This window comes from Larimichthys crocea, chromosome XIII (assembly GCF_000972845.2).
Source record: "Larimichthys crocea isolate SSNF chromosome XIII, L_crocea_2.0, whole genome shotgun sequence".
NCBI lineage: Eukaryota > Metazoa > Chordata > Actinopteri > Sciaenidae > Larimichthys > Larimichthys crocea.
In genome coordinates this window covers 10002117-10020121 of record NC_040023.1, presented here as the reverse complement: position 1 = coordinate 10020121, position 18005 = coordinate 10002117, and the positions used below count along the sequence as shown (strand labels likewise).

At 44.9% G+C, this 18005-nt stretch overlaps 1 protein-coding gene across 10 annotated transcripts in view; it reads left to right on the top strand.

Annotated features, from left to right (window-relative positions):
- Positions 1-18005, top strand: part of pou2f2a (POU class 2 homeobox 2a) — an 80363-nt gene that overhangs the window by 43721 nt on the left and 18637 nt on the right. For 6 of the 10 annotated variants that reach the window (XM_027286617.1, XM_027286619.1, XM_027286618.1 and 3 more), the window contains 14 exons: positions 8878-8940; positions 9227-9255; positions 10252-10308; positions 11230-11397; positions 12013-12282; positions 12367-12481; positions 12569-12660; positions 13541-13807; positions 13888-14029; positions 14128-14276; positions 14368-14565; positions 14678-14726; positions 15265-15460; positions 16397-16470. In XM_027286617.1, the coding sequence (XP_027142418.1) occupies positions 8878-8940; positions 9227-9255; positions 10252-10308; positions 11230-11397; positions 12013-12282; positions 12367-12481; positions 12569-12660; positions 13541-13807; positions 13888-14029; positions 14128-14276; positions 14368-14565; positions 14678-14726; positions 15265-15460; positions 16397-16470 (1869 nt within the window). The remainder of the gene's footprint in view (positions 1-8877; positions 8941-9226; positions 9256-10251; positions 10309-11229; positions 11398-12012; positions 12283-12366; positions 12482-12568; positions 12661-13540; positions 13808-13887; positions 14030-14127; positions 14277-14367; positions 14566-14677; positions 14727-15264; positions 15461-16396; positions 16471-18005) is intronic. The other 4 variants (XM_027286620.1, XM_027286614.1, XM_010746642.3 and 1 more) reach the window with 3 other exon arrangements.

Genomic DNA, 18005 nt, shown 5'->3' with positions numbered 1-18005 from the left:
TCTCCTCCTTCTTCTCCTTCTTCTCCTCTTCACTCTCAGTCCTGTTGGTCGGCCTCAGCCAAAGCGAATAGACTGACAAGCTGCCTGTATTTTATAATTAATGCTGTTTGAATAAATACACTTAATAATTCATCGTTGTTATTTAAAGAGAGATTGATGGGTCGACTGAGAGAAAGTGTAAGAGAGAAACAGAGCAGAGATCAGATCTGTGGAAGGACGGCGAGCGGAAACGAATTCAGCGCCGCGCCGTGATGGAGAGAGAGATGGAGGGAGAGAGAGGGGTTTAAATAGAGGGGGTAGATGCTGCTAACAGAGGATGGGGATGGGGTGACGGCCATAGATGAAGGGGGGGAAGGGAGTGGAGGTATTGCACCGAGCCAGAGATGGATGTGTTGATGGAGAGGAGCTCGGTGCAAGAAGGGGAGGTGGGGAGAGAATAAGGAGATGGAGGTGGTGGTGGGGGATATTTAACGCGACAGGAAAGGAGAGGACAGGAAGGGGTAAGGAGGTCAAATAAGCGCTCTGTTTAATTGGGAGCCAATTTAAGTCGGGTCCAATCGATAAACCTGTAAAGCTAAGCGTCTAACGGCTCGCAGCACGCACCGCAGATCATCGGAGGAGAGGACGCCGGGCTGGTTTCAAACCTCATCCAGTCATCCAGTCACTGGTTTGCACTTGTGGAGCCGCACAGGTTCACGATCAGGTGTCACAGAAACAAAGAAAAGGCTCTGCGCAGTCACATGACAGCCTCATAACTCCAAATTGAAGGGTAATATGATCAACGGGCGGAGAAAAATTCTGCCTTCGCCGGACTTATGAGATCCTCCCAGCCGCCCGTTGAATAAATGCGGTGGTCAAGCTGAAAGGAGGAGGCTGCAGGGTTAGAGAGCAGAGTCTGTGTTTTTATTTCTGATATTTTCAATCAAAGAAAACTCGTCAGAGTGTGAGTTACACAAAACGTTTTCCTCAACATCAAACCTGTTAGAGTATATTTAGATTCAGGCTCTCTGACGACAGCACGAGGCATTTTCTGCTTTTGTGAATTCACTTTTTTTTTGCCGTGCGGCTCTAACTCTGACGATACGTCTGTGTTAGACATGAAACTGATTTCAGCTCTCGCGTCTCTCAGGCTTTCATCTGACCTCTCCGTCCACGCCGTCCGTCCATTTCTATCACTGACTCTGTTGCGTGCAGCCTGACCCCCCTCCCTCCTCGTCCAATCACTCGCGGACACCATCAAGGCGAGGCTGTGTGTCTTTGTTAGTCCAATTGTCACCGTCTTTTCCCTTCCTGCTATTTCCTGCGAGGACGCTCCGTCACACCGCGGCTTCCTCTGCGTCCATTTTCTTTCTTTTCTTTCTTTCATCTTCACTTTTTATTCCCTGCTCGCCGCCGTGTGACCCTCGTTCTACTTTCTTTTTTTTGGGCCGCTTGTTTCTCTTTTTGTTCATCTTTGCTCATTTGTCTCTCCTCACTCACCCTCACCCTTTCACTCACTCCTTCCTCTTCCGTTTTTTTTTTTTTTTTGAGGGGGGGGGGTTATTTCTCTTTTTCCGCACACCTCGTTATTTTTTCCACCTTCAGCCATTATCCCCAGATTCCTAAATATTTTGTTGCCTGTTTGTCATTTGCTGGCGTATTTATTTTTCCATCCTCTCCCCTCATTTGTTTTTTTGCTCCCTCCTCCTCTCATGTGTCTCCCCGGCTGTCCCACCGCCATCCTCCCTCTGTTCCCTCCATCACTCCCCCTGCCATTTTCTGTCTCTTCACTCCCCTTGTTTTCCTTGTCTTTGAAACCATCTCTGTCACGTCTCCACCAGCCTCCACCATTATCTCCCCCCTCTCTCTCTCTCTCTCCCCCAAATTCTCTAAATTTTCAGCATCTGCTTGTTGTCTTCATCTTTTCTTGCTCATTTGTTCCCATCTCCCAGCAATCACCGCCCTCATCCACTCATTTTCCCTCCCTCCACCTCCATCTTCGCGCCCCAGCGTAGGGATCCTGGAAAAAGGAAGTAACACACAGTGGCCATTTCCTCTCCCCCCCCTTGTCCTCCCTCCCTTTATTTCTCTGTTTCCATCCCTCCATCCCTGCGTTGTGCTCCTTGGGGAGGGCAGTAATAATGGTGGAGAGAAGGAGAGAGGGAGGGCGGTGCGATTATTGTCTTGTCGGGAGTCAGAAGAATCGATTGGCACAGAAATATGTGGTGCGAGAAAGAGGTACTGTATCGGATATAATAAACACTCTAGAGACATATTCGGAAAGCGCTCGCCCTCGTGCACGTTCGCACACGCTCACACGCACACACACACACACTCTGTGTGTAATTACTCTGTCTCTGACTCACAAACGTACGAGGTGCACAAAACAAGCGCGGTGCATAAACTCATACGTTCTCCTATACAAATCACCAACAAGCCAGCGTCTCCACACAATGCTGCTCATTCACTGTGGAGAGGCGGCTACAATGAAGCCTGCTCAGCACGGAACAAGCCACGCAAAGTATCGACTCCTGAGCAGGAGTATTATCTTACAGATCAGCGTCAGTAAAACCTGCGTGGGCGCGCTGAAATTAATGTGTGTGTGTGTGTGTGTGTGTGTGTGTGTGTGTGATAGTTTTGTTCGCACAGATCCCGGACGCGTTCTTCAGAGAGAACCAGAAACCATGAAACACGCCGGATGCTTTCAGAGCTTTAAAAACTGACACGTACTGTCGTTTTTAGTCAACGTTAAATATGATTTCATGTTTTTATCATCAAGCACCTACAGTGCGAGCATCACCTGAAAAAGGTAAATCCGTAATAATCCGTTAAAACAGGTCGTTAGAGTGTAAACATCAGCGCAGACATTAGCATGCAGCACTTTGTTTGCCTCACACCAAAGCTGGAGCTACAGGCAGGGAAACATGTTTATTTTTAATGATTAACACTCTCACAGGTACACACACACACACACACACTTTGTGTGTGCACACATGTGGACACGCACACACACACACACACAGTGATCTTTCATTGCTGTTGCCTGGCAACGGGTCTGTGTGTCCTGTGCTAGCAGAGCGCTGTCCAGTGGTGCCATGACCGCTGCAGCTGACCACTACTGAAGGAGAGGAGAGCGAGGGGGGAGGGAGGGAGGGAGGTTTTAGAGGGGATGAAGGGATAAAGTAGAAGAGAAATAAAGACACAGAGGGAGAGAGGGAGACAAATTAGGCTTCTTTTTTTTTAGGCACACACGTTACCGTGAGACAGAAATGATCTATTTTTGGTGAAGCGTAATGACAGAAGCTCGGTTAATCCGGCAAAAAAAAAAAAAAAAAGGCTGTGGTGAGACAGGAAGAGGAGACTCTTAGCAACATGCTCTCAAAAATTACCCAAAATAAGACCGAAATTGTGACACACACACACATTTTGTGAGATTGGAAATCTAATCGAGCTGCGGCTTTGACATGAAATCATAGTTCTGATACATTTCGACACACGGACACAATCAGACGGCAACGTGAAGTTCTTCTGTCGCCGATATTTGCATCGTAAGGACTCATTATTTCAGGAAACTTTCTAATACCAGCTCTAACCGCACTGTAGCCATAACAACCCGAGTGTGTAGCTGAGCTAGTTACCAGTGTGCTGACCCTTAACTTTGCGAGAAGCTAACTTGCTCTCTCACTTGCACCAAAGAAAAAAATAAATATATATATATGTGTGTGTGTGTGTATGGTCCAGGTAATGAGAATTATCTCCAGCGATGTGTTCGTCTGTTTCCAGAGCAGCTCTGCAGATGTTTGTACAAAACCCAAATTTATGAAAGACAGAAAAACTGCAGAAGGTGAAGGTGTGATGAGAGAGACAGAGAGAGACAGAGACGGGATGTTAGAGATTAAATTTGACAGAAGGACGAAGGTGGGAATGGAGGAATTATGGGATGGGAGAGGAGGGGGGAGGTTAGGGAGAAGTTCAAGTGAGATTCGTCGTACAGCTGAGGGAGAAGAGGAAGAGAGGAAATGAGAGAGATCAGAATAAATCAAGGATGGACCATGTGGAGGACAAAGAGTGCTGGTGGAGGTGAGGGACAAAGTGAAGGAGGATGGATGCTAATACAAAGTGTGAAGGTGGAGGACTGAACACACACACTCTCTCTCTCGTTACACTCAGATCTTAAGCTTCCTCTCGGGCCTCCCGGTTCTTCCTATTTTGCAGCGTCAGATAACCAGAAAAAAATAAAAAAGCTCGCCAACAATCCAGAAACCGGTTTGTGTTGGAAAGTGACGTTTGTCTCTGCTGCAGGATTTATTAAACGTAGGAAGGGCTTTCTCTTGTACTTCCTTTATAGAAATTAGCAGCAATAATAGTTATTTTTAGATGAAATGGAAGTAGTTTTATATTCTTAGCTCCAAAGATGAACTGAATTTTCTTTATTTTGTTTATTTTGAGGTTGAAGCACATAAATATCCAACAAGTTATAGAAACTGTGGCTGCACAAACGTATAGTGCAGGACGTAGAGTATGAAATAAAATACATACGCAGTGTAGTGACATCATTTGGAAGTATGATTTCTCCGTCGTTACTTAATGCCGCCGTGCAGCGGCTCCTCGGCTCGTTTAAAGACAAATACATTCTCATTAAACGCACACGGTGGCATACGTCGCATACGCAGCTCTGCTCTGCTCGGACGCTGTGATGATCATTAAAGTGAGACAGAAAACACGTCGTCTGTTCCTCTGACGTGTTTGAGGGAATCAGATGTTGAACTTTAACCAGCAGAGAAAAGAGATGGGATTATGCAAAACCCGATACACTGTGTGTGAAAGTTTGTCTTTGATATAAACGACTGACAGAGAAACTAGTTCATCCGAATATGAAACATTCTTTGCTCAGATTAGTTTCAGCTCATCTTACTATAAAAACTCTGCAGTGACGATGACAGAAGATTAATCTGCGTAATCTGGATACTTGTTTAATTTTGAACTGCAGAATATTCTCAGATTTTTATTTGTCATATGTGACAGCAGATGGAATATTTTCATGTTTCGATCAGATTAAAGACGTCGCTGTCGTTTTATTTTCTCATTTTTTAACAATGAAAGGAGGAAATCGATCAGCTGATTGATAAATACTGTAAATATCTTTAGTTTAAGCCCTAAATAAATTTTATAATACATTAAATAAAAGCTCATAATTAAGATAACTGACAAAAAAATGCAAGTTCAAAAAGTTCAATTGTTTTTTAAATGAATGAGTTTAGTTTCAGTTTCACAGCTGTTTTAAAATGTCTTCTCATCACAGCAGTTGCGTGTGTGTGTGTGTGTGTGTGTGTGTGTGTGTGTGTGTGTGTGTTACTGCGAGGCACGAGGTGGCTGAGACCATGTGCCTGACCTCTGACATCCACACGCCAAACAGCGCGGGCAAACCCCCCCAAACACACACACACACACACACACACACACACAGAAACCCACGCGCCGTCTGTCACCGGCCCCTGACAGGCGTGACCGAGGCGGGGTGGGTGGGCAAAAAAAAAGGAGGCGGTGAGTTTAGGACCCCCCTCTCTCCTCCTTTCTCTCACTCGTTCCCCCTTTTCTAATTCCCTGACAGTGACCCTGCAACCCTCCCCTCGTTCTCCCCTCTGACACACACGCACACACACACACACGCGCACACACACACACACACAGAGGCAGGCTGGCCAGGTCAACCCCAGAAGACAGATACATCATCAGCCCAGTGGCCTCTCTCTCCCTCTCTCTATCTTCAGCTGCAGGAGTGTGTTGGGACAAAAATTTTACACGGAAATCAACTTAAAATCTAGAAATGATTCAAATCAAAGTGACGTTCAGGAGGCTTATTGTGAGGAAACACGTTTAAAGACACAGAAATGTTTATGCAACCGATTAAAAACGTATTTCAGAGGTCCAAAAACCTGACGAGAGAAAAATCAAACCTCGTGGACGTCTGTGACATTTGGGGTTTGTTTGATTTGTTCGCATATATGAGGTGGCTGGGGATGGATATGAAGGGGTGAGGGGGGGTTTAAAGGCCCTATGGCCAGAGGGGTTAGGGGCAGTTGAGGCGTTGTAAGGGAGGGTGGAGGTGGAGGTGGATGATAAAATGATTTTATGGGGGGACCCTGCCTTCATATGCTGAGAGGATGGAGGAGCAGGGAATAATAAACGTGTGTGTGTGTGAGGTGGAGTGTATTACACTGAATGAAATGGACGCAGCGTTTTAGTGAATTGTATTTTTGTACTCGTAGTATCAGCTCTGTGTTAGTACTGCTGTCAGTACAGCTCATGTCGGTGCTCGTAGTTTTCAAAGTGTTACTAATGGTGAGGTCAGCATATCTGTATGTGAGTGAGGAGTGAAGATATCGAAGGAAAACTGAATATTTTTCTGATTTGGTGACTTCATGAAGACGACCAGTCTCTGACGTAAACCATGTTTGTAACTCAGGAGTTAACTGACTTAAAATGTGAATCTTTAAAACGTTTCCGCGTCTTCTGGGCTTCGACTTCACGTCACAGAAATTTGTGTTCAGAGGATTTTATGAGTTTGAGTTTGGAGGTCATGTTTCAGCCTCTTCATTTATTTCCCAGCGTGCCTCTTTCTTATTTTTACACCGAAAGGATTCAGATGACTTATTACTGTGTGCGGTGTGCGGTATAGCACACACACACACACACACACACACACACACACACACACACAGTTCTGGCTCAGCATTTCCAGGAGAGTGCTGCCACCATCTGGCCGTGTTAAGTAACTGCAGCTCTCCACACACACACACACACACACACACACACACACACACACAGAGGGGCTTCCTCTGGGGGAAATGTATTTTCCTTCATACGTCAATAAAGCAGCTGGATTTTGATTAATGTGTTTTTATTTCCGACAAAAAAAAAAACATTTATTTCCATGACATTAAACACAAAACAAAATAATATATAAAAACATGTCAGAGTGCCAAAGAAGAGAGAACTTCCCTCTTTTTAATATCTGATATTGACAATAATCTGCATTATTATAAAGAAGTGTGTGATGGAGTTTACGTCTCTGTGCAGTGCCTGAATATTTTCCAGCTGCTGAAACATTTTAAAACATATTTAAACACACAAACATATTTTACTCGTACACACACATATATATATAGGAAGCCGTTCTTGTCTTTTGTTTTCAAGTATTCATTCTTTCATATGATCGTAAACATGCTCTCTCCATGTGTGTCAGCTCCATAGGGTGAAGCAGCAGGGTGGATGCTGTAGATATAATTACACCAAAGCAGAGGAAAGGCAGGGTGGAGGATGTTAGCCGTGCTCCTGTCAGGTGCTTTGAATCCAGACGTGAGCTCTAAATCGCACACAGCTCAAATCTGAAGCGTTTTCATCGACACCTCGTCTCGTGTTGCCACAGATGAGACGTTTCTTGCACTAAGGAGGTAAAACTGTTTCTAAAAGCAGCAGACGGACGTAAGTTAGGAGCGTAGTGCACGAGAGTTTTGTCCAAGATGGCGTTGGGGTGGTGCTGAGTAATGTCTGGTGCTCAGGTAAGCAGTTCCTCCGGCTGCAGCGTTCCTGGACCAATTACCTCTGTGATCCCAGAAGTCACCACAAACAGACGAGGGTACTTAGGTTACGTGCCATGAAAAGCTGATTCTTAATCCCAGTTTCACATCCCGAGTCAATAAAGTTTACATTTAAAGAGCTGAATTAGAGTATCATCACTTTTCAAGTCCACTAAGTTTCTGCTCAGCAGTGTTTTCTCTTTTTTAATCATCATCACTGCGGTAAAAACCTGAACTGTGTCTTCCAAGTCTCTCCAACTTTTTAGGAACTGCAGAGAACATCTGGTTTTATCCCGACAGTGATGCATTTCTGATTTTATCCAGCGACGCTTTCAAAGGGTTTCATCACCGCCAATACCCGAGTATCAAGGTTATCGCAGGACAATGGCAACATCCGTCTGCTTCCACTTCTTGTTGTCAAAGATATGGCCCGGCAGAGGATGAGCACACTTTTACAAGTCCTTTAAATTATTTGTCTGTTGTAGCAGTCGCACCAGAAACAGTCTTTTAAATTCAGACGCCTCCAGACGACATTGATCCAGTCTGAACTTTGACCCGCAGGAGGTCAAGTGCAAGTACCGCGGGGCTGCCCGGCTGATTGTTTGTATCCTCGTCTGTGTGGACGGCGAAAGGACGAGCAGAGCACGAGGGATGGTGATGAGTGAAAGGACAGATAAATAAAATATATATATATATATGTATGCTCAGAAGATTTGATTTTAGTGTGTGTGTTTCTGCAGTTTGATGTTATATCTCTATATATAATCATTTTATTTTCTTACTACATTTGACTAAAATGCTAAATCTCTGTAGATTGTCATTAAAAAAATACAAATTTTAATAAAGTTCTGGTTTGAATTTGTTACCAAACTGAATTAAATATGAAATTAATGAATTAATTTGAAGCTCAAATGCATTTAAAACATAAACATGCAGATTATTATTATCAAAACACTTTAGATTATTGCAAATATAAATAACAATAAATCATCAGCCACATTAAAAATAGACTTCATCTTCCCATTTGCATTTTGTTCCACATTTATAATTTTTTATTCTGTGACGAATAAACGATGTCTCAGTTTATTGTGATAACCCGGGTCGGCCTCGCCTCCTGTGTCGGATTTCTCAGCGTTAGAGCGACGCCGTGTGACACAGCACGGCGCTCAGACGTTTGTGAGTGAGAGTGTGTTTTCACCCCGTCAGCCAGGAATTTGAACCAACAACCCTCCGCTGTTCTGACCGTGCGACATAATCCGACGTACATCTGTGTTATTATCAATGTTTTAATGTGTGTGTGTGTGTGTGTTTGTTTCAGATATCAGGATGTCGAAAGCAGAGGAGGAGAAGCCTGGGGCTGATTATCCAGGGGACAGTTCAGGTACACACACACACACACACACACATTTACATATGTCATCATGTGAATAATAATTACATGTTATTTACACACATTTATGTCATCATGTGAATAATAATTACATGTTATTTACACACATTTAATCCTATTTTAATTTTATTTTAGAACAAACAGACTCGTGTTTTTGTGTGAATATTACATCTTTTAAGTCACTGAATGTGTTTAATTTATATATTTATATTTATATAATTCACACACACACACACACACACAGTGTTATAATAATTAGTGTCCCTCTGTGTTTCAGACTCTGACAGAAACAGCCCTGATGACCAGGTTGGTTTGTTATTTTTTATTCTCAAACACTCATCGTCGTCTGATTCTTTATTTCAGCTTCAGGCACCAACAAAGTCTGAGTGTGAATTAATTATTTTATAAACTGCTTTTTGTCTCGACTGGTTCATTTATAAACCATTAAATTATTACACTGCATTAAATGTATGTTTAAATAAATTAATCACAGCAACAAAGTCTGTATGAAATCATCACAGTAACATTTAATATTTAGGATTTTACTTGTGCGTGTTGATATCTAGTGTTTTCATGCTGCATATTCGTGAACATTAATATAAAAAATGACTTCTCTTTGATAAATCCCTTCTCAAACAGTTTCAGTGTTTTGGTGAAATAAATCTTTTTATTTCATATCGAGCTTTTATTTTTAAAAATCTGGGCTCAGTTATTGTGTCGTCTGTCTGTTCTCTGATGTTTGAGTGAACGTCGGCCCGTCCACGCCTCTCCACGAATGATTCACCTTCAGCACTAACTGTTGCCACGTTGCCATTGGCAACCACTTTGTGAAACTGGCAACCGATTCTTGACGTTTCATTGCCATCAGTGACAGCCACCGTTCAACTTATCCAGAGCCGACACAGCAAATATTTTTACTGGTCAATATTTGCATATTTAAATGTTGTTGCAGCCAGAACAGAAGCAGAGACGTGATGCACGTGATGATGAAGCAAATAAAGTTTGTCGGCGCGGTGAAACGTTAGATTAACCAAAAACAAACTGCAAAATAATTAAAACATTTGTTTATGTCACGTTTTCATCTTTGAGCTGCTTTGTGACAAAATACGGCAACTATGTTTCAGTTTGATGATCTTAAAAGTGAGTGATGAGCTAAAGTCTAATGCAGGAGGAGAGTACCTGTACCTGGGACGCTGACTTTAGGGCGCATGATGATGTGTGTGTGTGTGTGTGTGTGTGTGTGTGTGTGTGTGTGTGTGTGTGTGTGATTTTATTCTTATACACTTGTGTATTTTGCTGCAGGTCCAGCCAATGAAAACCAGCCCCTACAGCCTCTCTCCCACACCGGCTGGCACCAAGGTGAGTCAGCTCAGACATGCAGTGTGTGTGTGTGTGTGTGTGTGTGTGTGTGTGTGTGTGTAGCACTGAATATGCAGCCGCCTCGGTGAGAAGCGAAGAGGCCTGAGAGAAGAGAGGATGTGATGAGATGACAGTGAGTGATAGAAGTAAAGATGCAGCCGAGTGCAGCGGTGATTGATGGGTAATGACAGGCCTGTGAGCAGGTAACGACAGCTGGAGGTCAAAGGTCAGCAGCTTAGGAATGTTTCTGACACGGCGAAGACGAGGACGATTGACTCATCCTTCTGGACAGATGACCGGCGAGCTGCGAGGGGAGCTCAGGTTCAAGTTAGAGTTAAACGAAGGAATGTGAAGGAATATGTTTTTTAGTTTCAGCTGCACCGTCCGGTTTATCTTCTGCATTCTAAAAAACCAGTTCCCTCTCTGCACGAATATCTGTGTGACTCAAACAACCAGTTACCTTGAGTTATGCAGCTGCTGAAAGTCTGGATCTGTTGAACGTTTGTTAAGCATGCATCGATTTCTCTCCTGAATCTGAATGTGTCAGAAAAAATGCAGCGTGGAGACAGAAAGATACTAGAAATGAAGTGTGAGGCGTGTTTGCAGGTGCAGAATGTCTTTAAACACTTGAAGTGTGCGATCACAAATGTTCCTCACAGTTAATAAACGTGCTCACATGTTTGTGCACACAAAAACTGTAAAAACAAATCACGTGTTTCAAGTTAAATATCTGTAATTAAACAGACTGTTTGATTTCTTAGATTTTCTCAGCAGCAGTCTGAGATTAGAAAAAGTGTGTGTGTGTGTGTGTTACTGTATGAATGTGACGGAGCGGTCCTTTCTGGATTAACACAGTTTAAATAAAAACATTTTTGTTACATTTTGTTACAGTTACATTTTTTCTTTGTGTTTCTTCTTCAGGGAAAGAGCGAGGAGAGCTCTGAGATGATCCACAGCACCGTCGCTCCTCCTGCACCGCCCTCCCAACAACAACAACAGCAACAACAGCAGCAACAACAACAGCAGCAACAACAACAGCAGCAACACCACCACACACAGCTGATGCTGGCCGGCAGTCAGCTAGCAGGGGTGAGACAACAACACACACACACACACACACACACACACACACACACACACTCCTCCGCCTCTGATCGCATTCACAGAACTTTAAAACGATAAATTCTACGATCCAGGATGAAACTTTATTCTGAATTTGAAATCTGATCTTTGATTTTTGATTCATCCTTCCTCTGACGTGCTCAAAGGAAGCGCACATAGTTAAATGAAGCTCTTAACACGCTCTGACATTTGTCATGCTCTGACACACACACGAACATTTAATGTAAGCACATAACTGCCCGGAAGGACGTGAAGACACTTGCACAACACGCAGCAGAGTGAAATACCTCAGCTGAATGTTCTGTACGTTAAGTGGGTGGCTTTTCTTGCTTGTCTTGCTCTGGCATGCTTTTGCTGTCTCCTAACAGATTGAGCTCAAACTCTTCCTGGAATGCTTCGCTGACTCTGCTCTTTGTTCTCTCCCCTGACTCCTCTCCACTTTTGTCTTCATTTGATTCTTCCTCTTTTGTTCTGTCGTACTTCTACTTGTCCTTCAACTCTCCTTTTCATCCTTCCTGCACGTGTCTCATTTGCCTCCTCATTTCTGTCTCTCCTCCTCTTCCTCCTGCTTTCCCCCTCCAGCTTGCCGCTCTCCTCCCGGCTCAGCAGCAGCTGCTCCTCCAGCAGGCTCAGGCTCAGCTCCTGGCAGCCGCCGTTCAGCAGTCCAACGCCGCCCATGCCGCGCACGCTGCGCACGCCGCTGCGCAGCAACAAGCCAACCAGCAGCAGCAGCAACAGAATCAATCGCAATCCCAGCAACAGCAACAGCAGCAAGCCAAACAAGAGCAAAGCGTCCAAGCTCCGCCTCCACCGCAACTGGCCCTGTCACAGCCAATCCAGCTCACGGCGCAGGTTTGAACTTCAGTGAACAGCTTGTGTTGCCGACCGGTTGAGAAATTTGGTTCACGTAAAGTAAAACACGAGGTTTCGTTGCAGGACATCCAGCAGCTGTTGCAGCTCCAGCAGCTGGTTCTGATGCCCGGTCATCATCTCCAGTCTCCGGCCCAGTTCCTCCTGTCTCAGCCAGCACAGGCACAGCAGCAGCAGCAGGGTGAGCGCAACTCAGGAAACTTCTACGGTGCTTCAGTTCTTCTGATTATTCTGAGCCAGAATTATTTAACTGTCTTCTCTCTCACAGGTTTGCTCTCGACACCAAATCTGATCCAGCTACCTCAGCAAAGCCCAGGGGGACTCCTGACAACGCCACCTCGCCTGGGACTCCAAGCACAGGTAGGAAACCTCTCTGTGAGAGAGTGTGTGTGTGTGTGTGTGTGTGTGTGTGTGTGTGAGAGAGAGAGAGAGAGAGAGGGAGATACCCTGGGAAATTACAAGACAAACCTGTCTAGTTTTCATGTTGACTTTCACCTGTGTCAGCCGTCATCTGCTGCTTCCAGCTGTGCTCTGCGTGAGCCGACACATGCAGACTTCATATTTTTAAACAAACATCTGTCTGCCAAAGAGAAAAAGGTCGAGGCAGCCGTTTAATCCAAAACTTATTCCACGGCAGACTGAGGATCTTGATGATATATTCACACTCAGATCAAACGCCTCACCTCGTGTCCTCAGCCTTCATCTTCTATAACATGACGCATGCATGCATCCCCACACGCCCGACGGCCATTATAGATTTTTCATTAAGCTGCGACGAAGTCGTGTCAAACACGTTCCCCCGTTTGTCGGCGTGTTTTATGCACAGAGACGATGAATGTAAATGAGGCGTGGAGCGGCAGATATCACGCATGACGTCTGCTCAATTAGCTGATACACTCTCAAACACGCAGGGTCAGGTTCCCGCTCACCTCGAGCCGGGCCAAGGTTAAACTCTATTTCCATATTTTAAATTCGTAGTATTTTTCTCCTGTTTAGAATAAAAGATGCGCATGTTGCACGATGCCTGTCGGGTCTGTATAATTTTTCGAGGCAGCCAGGGTCAAATTATTGTTTTTCATGCATGTTTCTCAGCTGATTACCTCATTTGTATTCATCCAACAGTTTATTTAAATTCTTGGAAAGTTAAACTAATTTTTTTTTTTTTCAGAGAAACCTTGACTGCTCTGTATGATTTAAACCTGTGCAGGATTCATTTCATGTCTTCTGTCTTCCATCACAGAGGGAGAAGAGCAGTGATGTTGTGGTCGGTGGAAGCAGCGGCGGCGGCGGGGGCTCTATTGTCGGCACTGGCAGCAGTGGCGTTGCCGTTGTGACGTCTGTAGGAGCTACCTCTGCGTCCAGCAGTGCCATCGCTTCCTCGCTGGCATCCGGCTTGACTCCCGGAGGTCACGGGGGTCACATGGGGGAAGAGCCCAGCGACCTGGAGGAGCTGGAGCAGTTTGCCCGCACCTTCAAACAACGACGCATCAAGCTGGGATTCACCCAGGTAACAGACGGAGATTCAGGGGAGATGTGAGCGTGTGAGTCTCAGTTTCGTGTCTGACACTATCTTTCTGTCTCTGTCAGGGAGACGTCGGCGTTGCTATGGGCAAACTGTACGGCAACGACTTCAGCCAGACCACCATCTCCCGATTTGAAGCACTCAACCTGAGCTTTAAGAACATGTGCAAGCTGAAGCCGCTGCTCGAGAAGTGGCTGAGTGACGCAGGTAAACGTCAGGAACTCATCAGAGCATCAGCAGCGTGACTAAAGACACTTCAGACAAACTCTTCTTAACTTCATGTCTTTATTCTCTGTCTCTGACAGAAACCATGGCAGTGGACAGCATGCTGCCCAGCCCGTCTTCTCTCTCCTCCCCCATGTTGGGCCTCGAGGGTCTACCCGGCCGACGCAGGAAGAAGCGCACCAGCATCGAGACCAACGTGCGAGTGGCTTTAGAGCGCAACTTCAACGCGGTAGGTGTGAGAGCCAAATGCACGAGTGTAAGGAGCAGAGTGATGAACAGGTTTCAGGATCCGTTCATCGGTCTCATGTTTTCCTCCTCAGAACCAGAAGCCTACCTCGGAGGAGATCCTGCTCATGGCGGAGCAGCTCAACATGGAGAAGGAGGTGATTCGTGTTTGGTTCTGCAACCGCAGGCAGAAAGAGAAACGTATCAACCCCTCCAGCAGCACCACCCCTCCCCTGCCCACCCAGACCTCGCCTGTTGTGACGCACAAAGCCTCCTGCTACAGCCCGCACATGGTACAGTCCGCCATGAATCCTCTTTCCTATTCGACCACTTCTTGGTGGGATTTGTTTCACAGACGGATGAAACTATTTCCTGAACTCTCCTCCCCTCTCTCTCCCGCTCCAGATATCGAGTCATGGTCTGTCCCAGGTCACCACCAGCCTCAGCACAACAGGTGAGCTGTAATTACTGTTTGTCCCCGTGTAGAGTCTCGTCAATAAATAATTAAAGGTTAGCTCGGCGCTTCTCAATTGTGTTTCTGGAACCCTGAGGTCAGTCACAGGAAGATTAAACTGCTCCTGACATTATTTGGGAGAAGTTGATATTTTTCCACTCGTCTGATGAAACACTGAAGAATCATCACATCCAAAAAAATTTGTTTCTGTGAGAGAAAGATTGAAATAGAAAACAATGATGTTTTGTTGACAACAACATGGAAGCACTGGTCCCATCTTGAGTTGTTTACCTCCATGAGTCATGACTCGTGCTGATGATTTATAGACCTTGGCCACCGTGTGAGTTATCCCAGGTTTCACAGATATGACAGATGGTCTGACAGGTAACAAACACAGCTGGAAATTTATTGGCCTGTTGAGCCGAGGCTAATACTTTCCAGTCGCGAACTTCTTTCTCCGGCCTGTAGTCGAACAGAGTTAAAAAAGATGAAAAGACGAGTTTTTATTCAGTAATAACCCCGTAACTCATCCGCACAGTGACATCAAACCAGCTACAAGGCATCAATATCCCTCTTCTCCTCGCAGCCGCCAGCTCGTCACCTTCAGCGTCCTGCCCCATGACTCCGGTCAGCTCGGCCGCCGTCGGCTCCTCCTCCTCTGCTGTGACCCCGCCTCCTCATAGCACAGCAAGCCCCGCCCCGTCCAGCCTGACCGCCCACGGGCTCAGCACCGGGTGAGTGTCCACGTCTTATCTTAAACAACTCGAGCTCGCCTGTCGAGGTTACTTTAATTGTTTTTATTTAGATATAGAAGCTGATCTATTGCTTCATGTTTCTGCTAAATAATAAGTCTGATCATTTAACGTCTAACAAAACAAACAGTTCACCAGCAAACACCTTTGACTGTTCTAGGCTACTGTAACAAACATAACAAACAGATATAAGTAATTCTGAGGCAATACAAAGTGTTGAGGTGATTATATGTCACTGAAAACATGTACGCATGTTATATAACATTTCTGTTTACTGCTGAGTGTTTCCTCGTGCTCATTTCTTAACAAGATGAGGGCACGTTTTGATTGTTGGTTCAAAAAAAGTTCAGATGTCTCAAATCTGAAATCTGCTTCTTTATTTTACATTATTGTAACATAAATATGTTTATTTATTCATTTATGCTGAGCTTGAAATATAAACATGAACATTTAGTGAAAGCAGATTTCACATGAATCGAAATGAATCTCAGCTTCAGAGATAAAAAAGAGAAATGTTTGTTTTTCAAAATAAAACATGAACATTGAAAGACTTTAATTTACGTTAGAACACAGTATGCTTCTTACTGACTGCACACACATACAGATCATCTACATTGACACTTTTATGACTGCTGCAGTAAAACCTTTAACACCTGTAATGGAAACACGTTACCGCGACACCTGGTACATACGTACATGCATGTTGGAGGCGTGTCAGGCTGCCGGCTTGTCTGAAACTCTGAACGTACAGATGTTCACACGCATCGAGAGACGTGCAAGCTGAGGCACGCACAGAGAATGTCATGAAGACACGAGAAGAAGCGTTCATGTCACCTAACCAACTGTTTCTCTACATCTGTGTGTGTGTGTGTGTGTGTGTGTGTGTGTGTGTGACTGTACGGCCCATCCACGTTTCAGGAACACAATGATGGGAGTAAGCACAGGGATGAACCAGGCCCTCATTGGCAGCAATCCCCTGGCTACCATGCAAGGTGTGTGTGTGCATGTGTGTGTGTTAGTGCATGTTTGTGTGTGTGTGTGTTAGTGCATGTTTGTGTGTGTGTGTGTGTGTGTTAGTGCATGCAGACTGTCCCCTCCAGCCCAGCGATGAGTCTTCGTGACTTTCTAAAGACTCATTCCCATTTCACCCTTCATCCATCCTGTCCACAATGAGTTCCCTCGCATCACACGCTCCTCCTCCTCCTCTTCCTCCTCCTCCTCCTCCTCAGCACAAACTTTTTGAATCGCTCAGTATGGTGAAAGATTCAATTTCATTCTCATACAATAGCCGGCTATTATCACAAGGTGACAAGAGCCCCTTATGGCAAAGCTTAGGAGGCCCAGTCAGCTTACAGTAAACAGTTGAACAGGCACAATCCCTCCGTCTCGATATCGAGGCCTGTTGGCTAAATAACCAGCTCCCTCTCAAAATTCTTCCTTTTTTCAAAGAGATGATCTGCCGCCAAATCAATTAAGCATCACGAATAAGCTCAGCTTTGAATCCGTCATGTGGTCCATCTCCCTATAGCGCCGATTTAGACCCTCCCCTCCCCCTCCTTTTTTTTTCTCTCCGCCGCTCTGTTCGGCGTCATTCAGAGCCGGCCTCCTCCGGGCCATGTGTTGATGAGAAGGATACAGTGTGTTATGGAAACTGCAGCTCTGGCACTGCCGGCTCTGATAGAGTTATAGGCTGAAGGAGAGAAGAAAGAGTAGGAGTGAAATGAAGTGTTGACGTAAAAGGATTTCTGGTTTGAATCCCTCTGGGGCCTCACGCGCTATGAATGTTTACACTCACCGTGCCGTAATGGATAAAAGTGTCGACTATTACGCTGGAATTCAGAAGTCGGCAGGTGTTACGGCCGATCTGGCTGATAGACGGGTTATTCTGCCACGTCTGCTGCAGCAAATGTGCAACATCCGACCGTAGAAGAACGAGCTGCACGTGTTTAAATCATCTTCAACACACAGAAACACTCAAATTACAAAATAAACAGATTTAAGATTTCAGTCCCTGAGACTTCTGCCTTTAAATTATTCTAATATTATTCAAACTGTTTATAATTAGTGCACAGAGCTTGTGAAGCCAACACAAAGCGTCTTTTTAAACCTCCTAATGGTCAGCAGGGGGCAGCACAGCCGTCAGTTTATGGTCTGAGGTTTGAAGTCGTCTTCCACTCAGCATGAAGTTCATTTAGTGACTGATGGTTTCATTCAGAGTGAAACAGACGATACAGCATGAAGTGTTTAAAGTCAGTCAGGCTCAGATCAAACTGTCACTTCCTGCAGATTTCTCTGTTTATCTGTTAAAGCAGTCCGTTTAGATTTTAATGCAGATCGACTACCAATACGTCACACACCAAAAATCCAGATAGCATCGTCCATAATGTCAGACTCGAAGCTTCACACCTGGGTGAACTGATCCTCTAATCGTTGACACGTGTCTATCAGTATGTGATCTCCATCCTGTGGTTAAGTCGATGTATATAAACAGTTTGTGTCCATTCATCACTCACTCATCATCTTCATC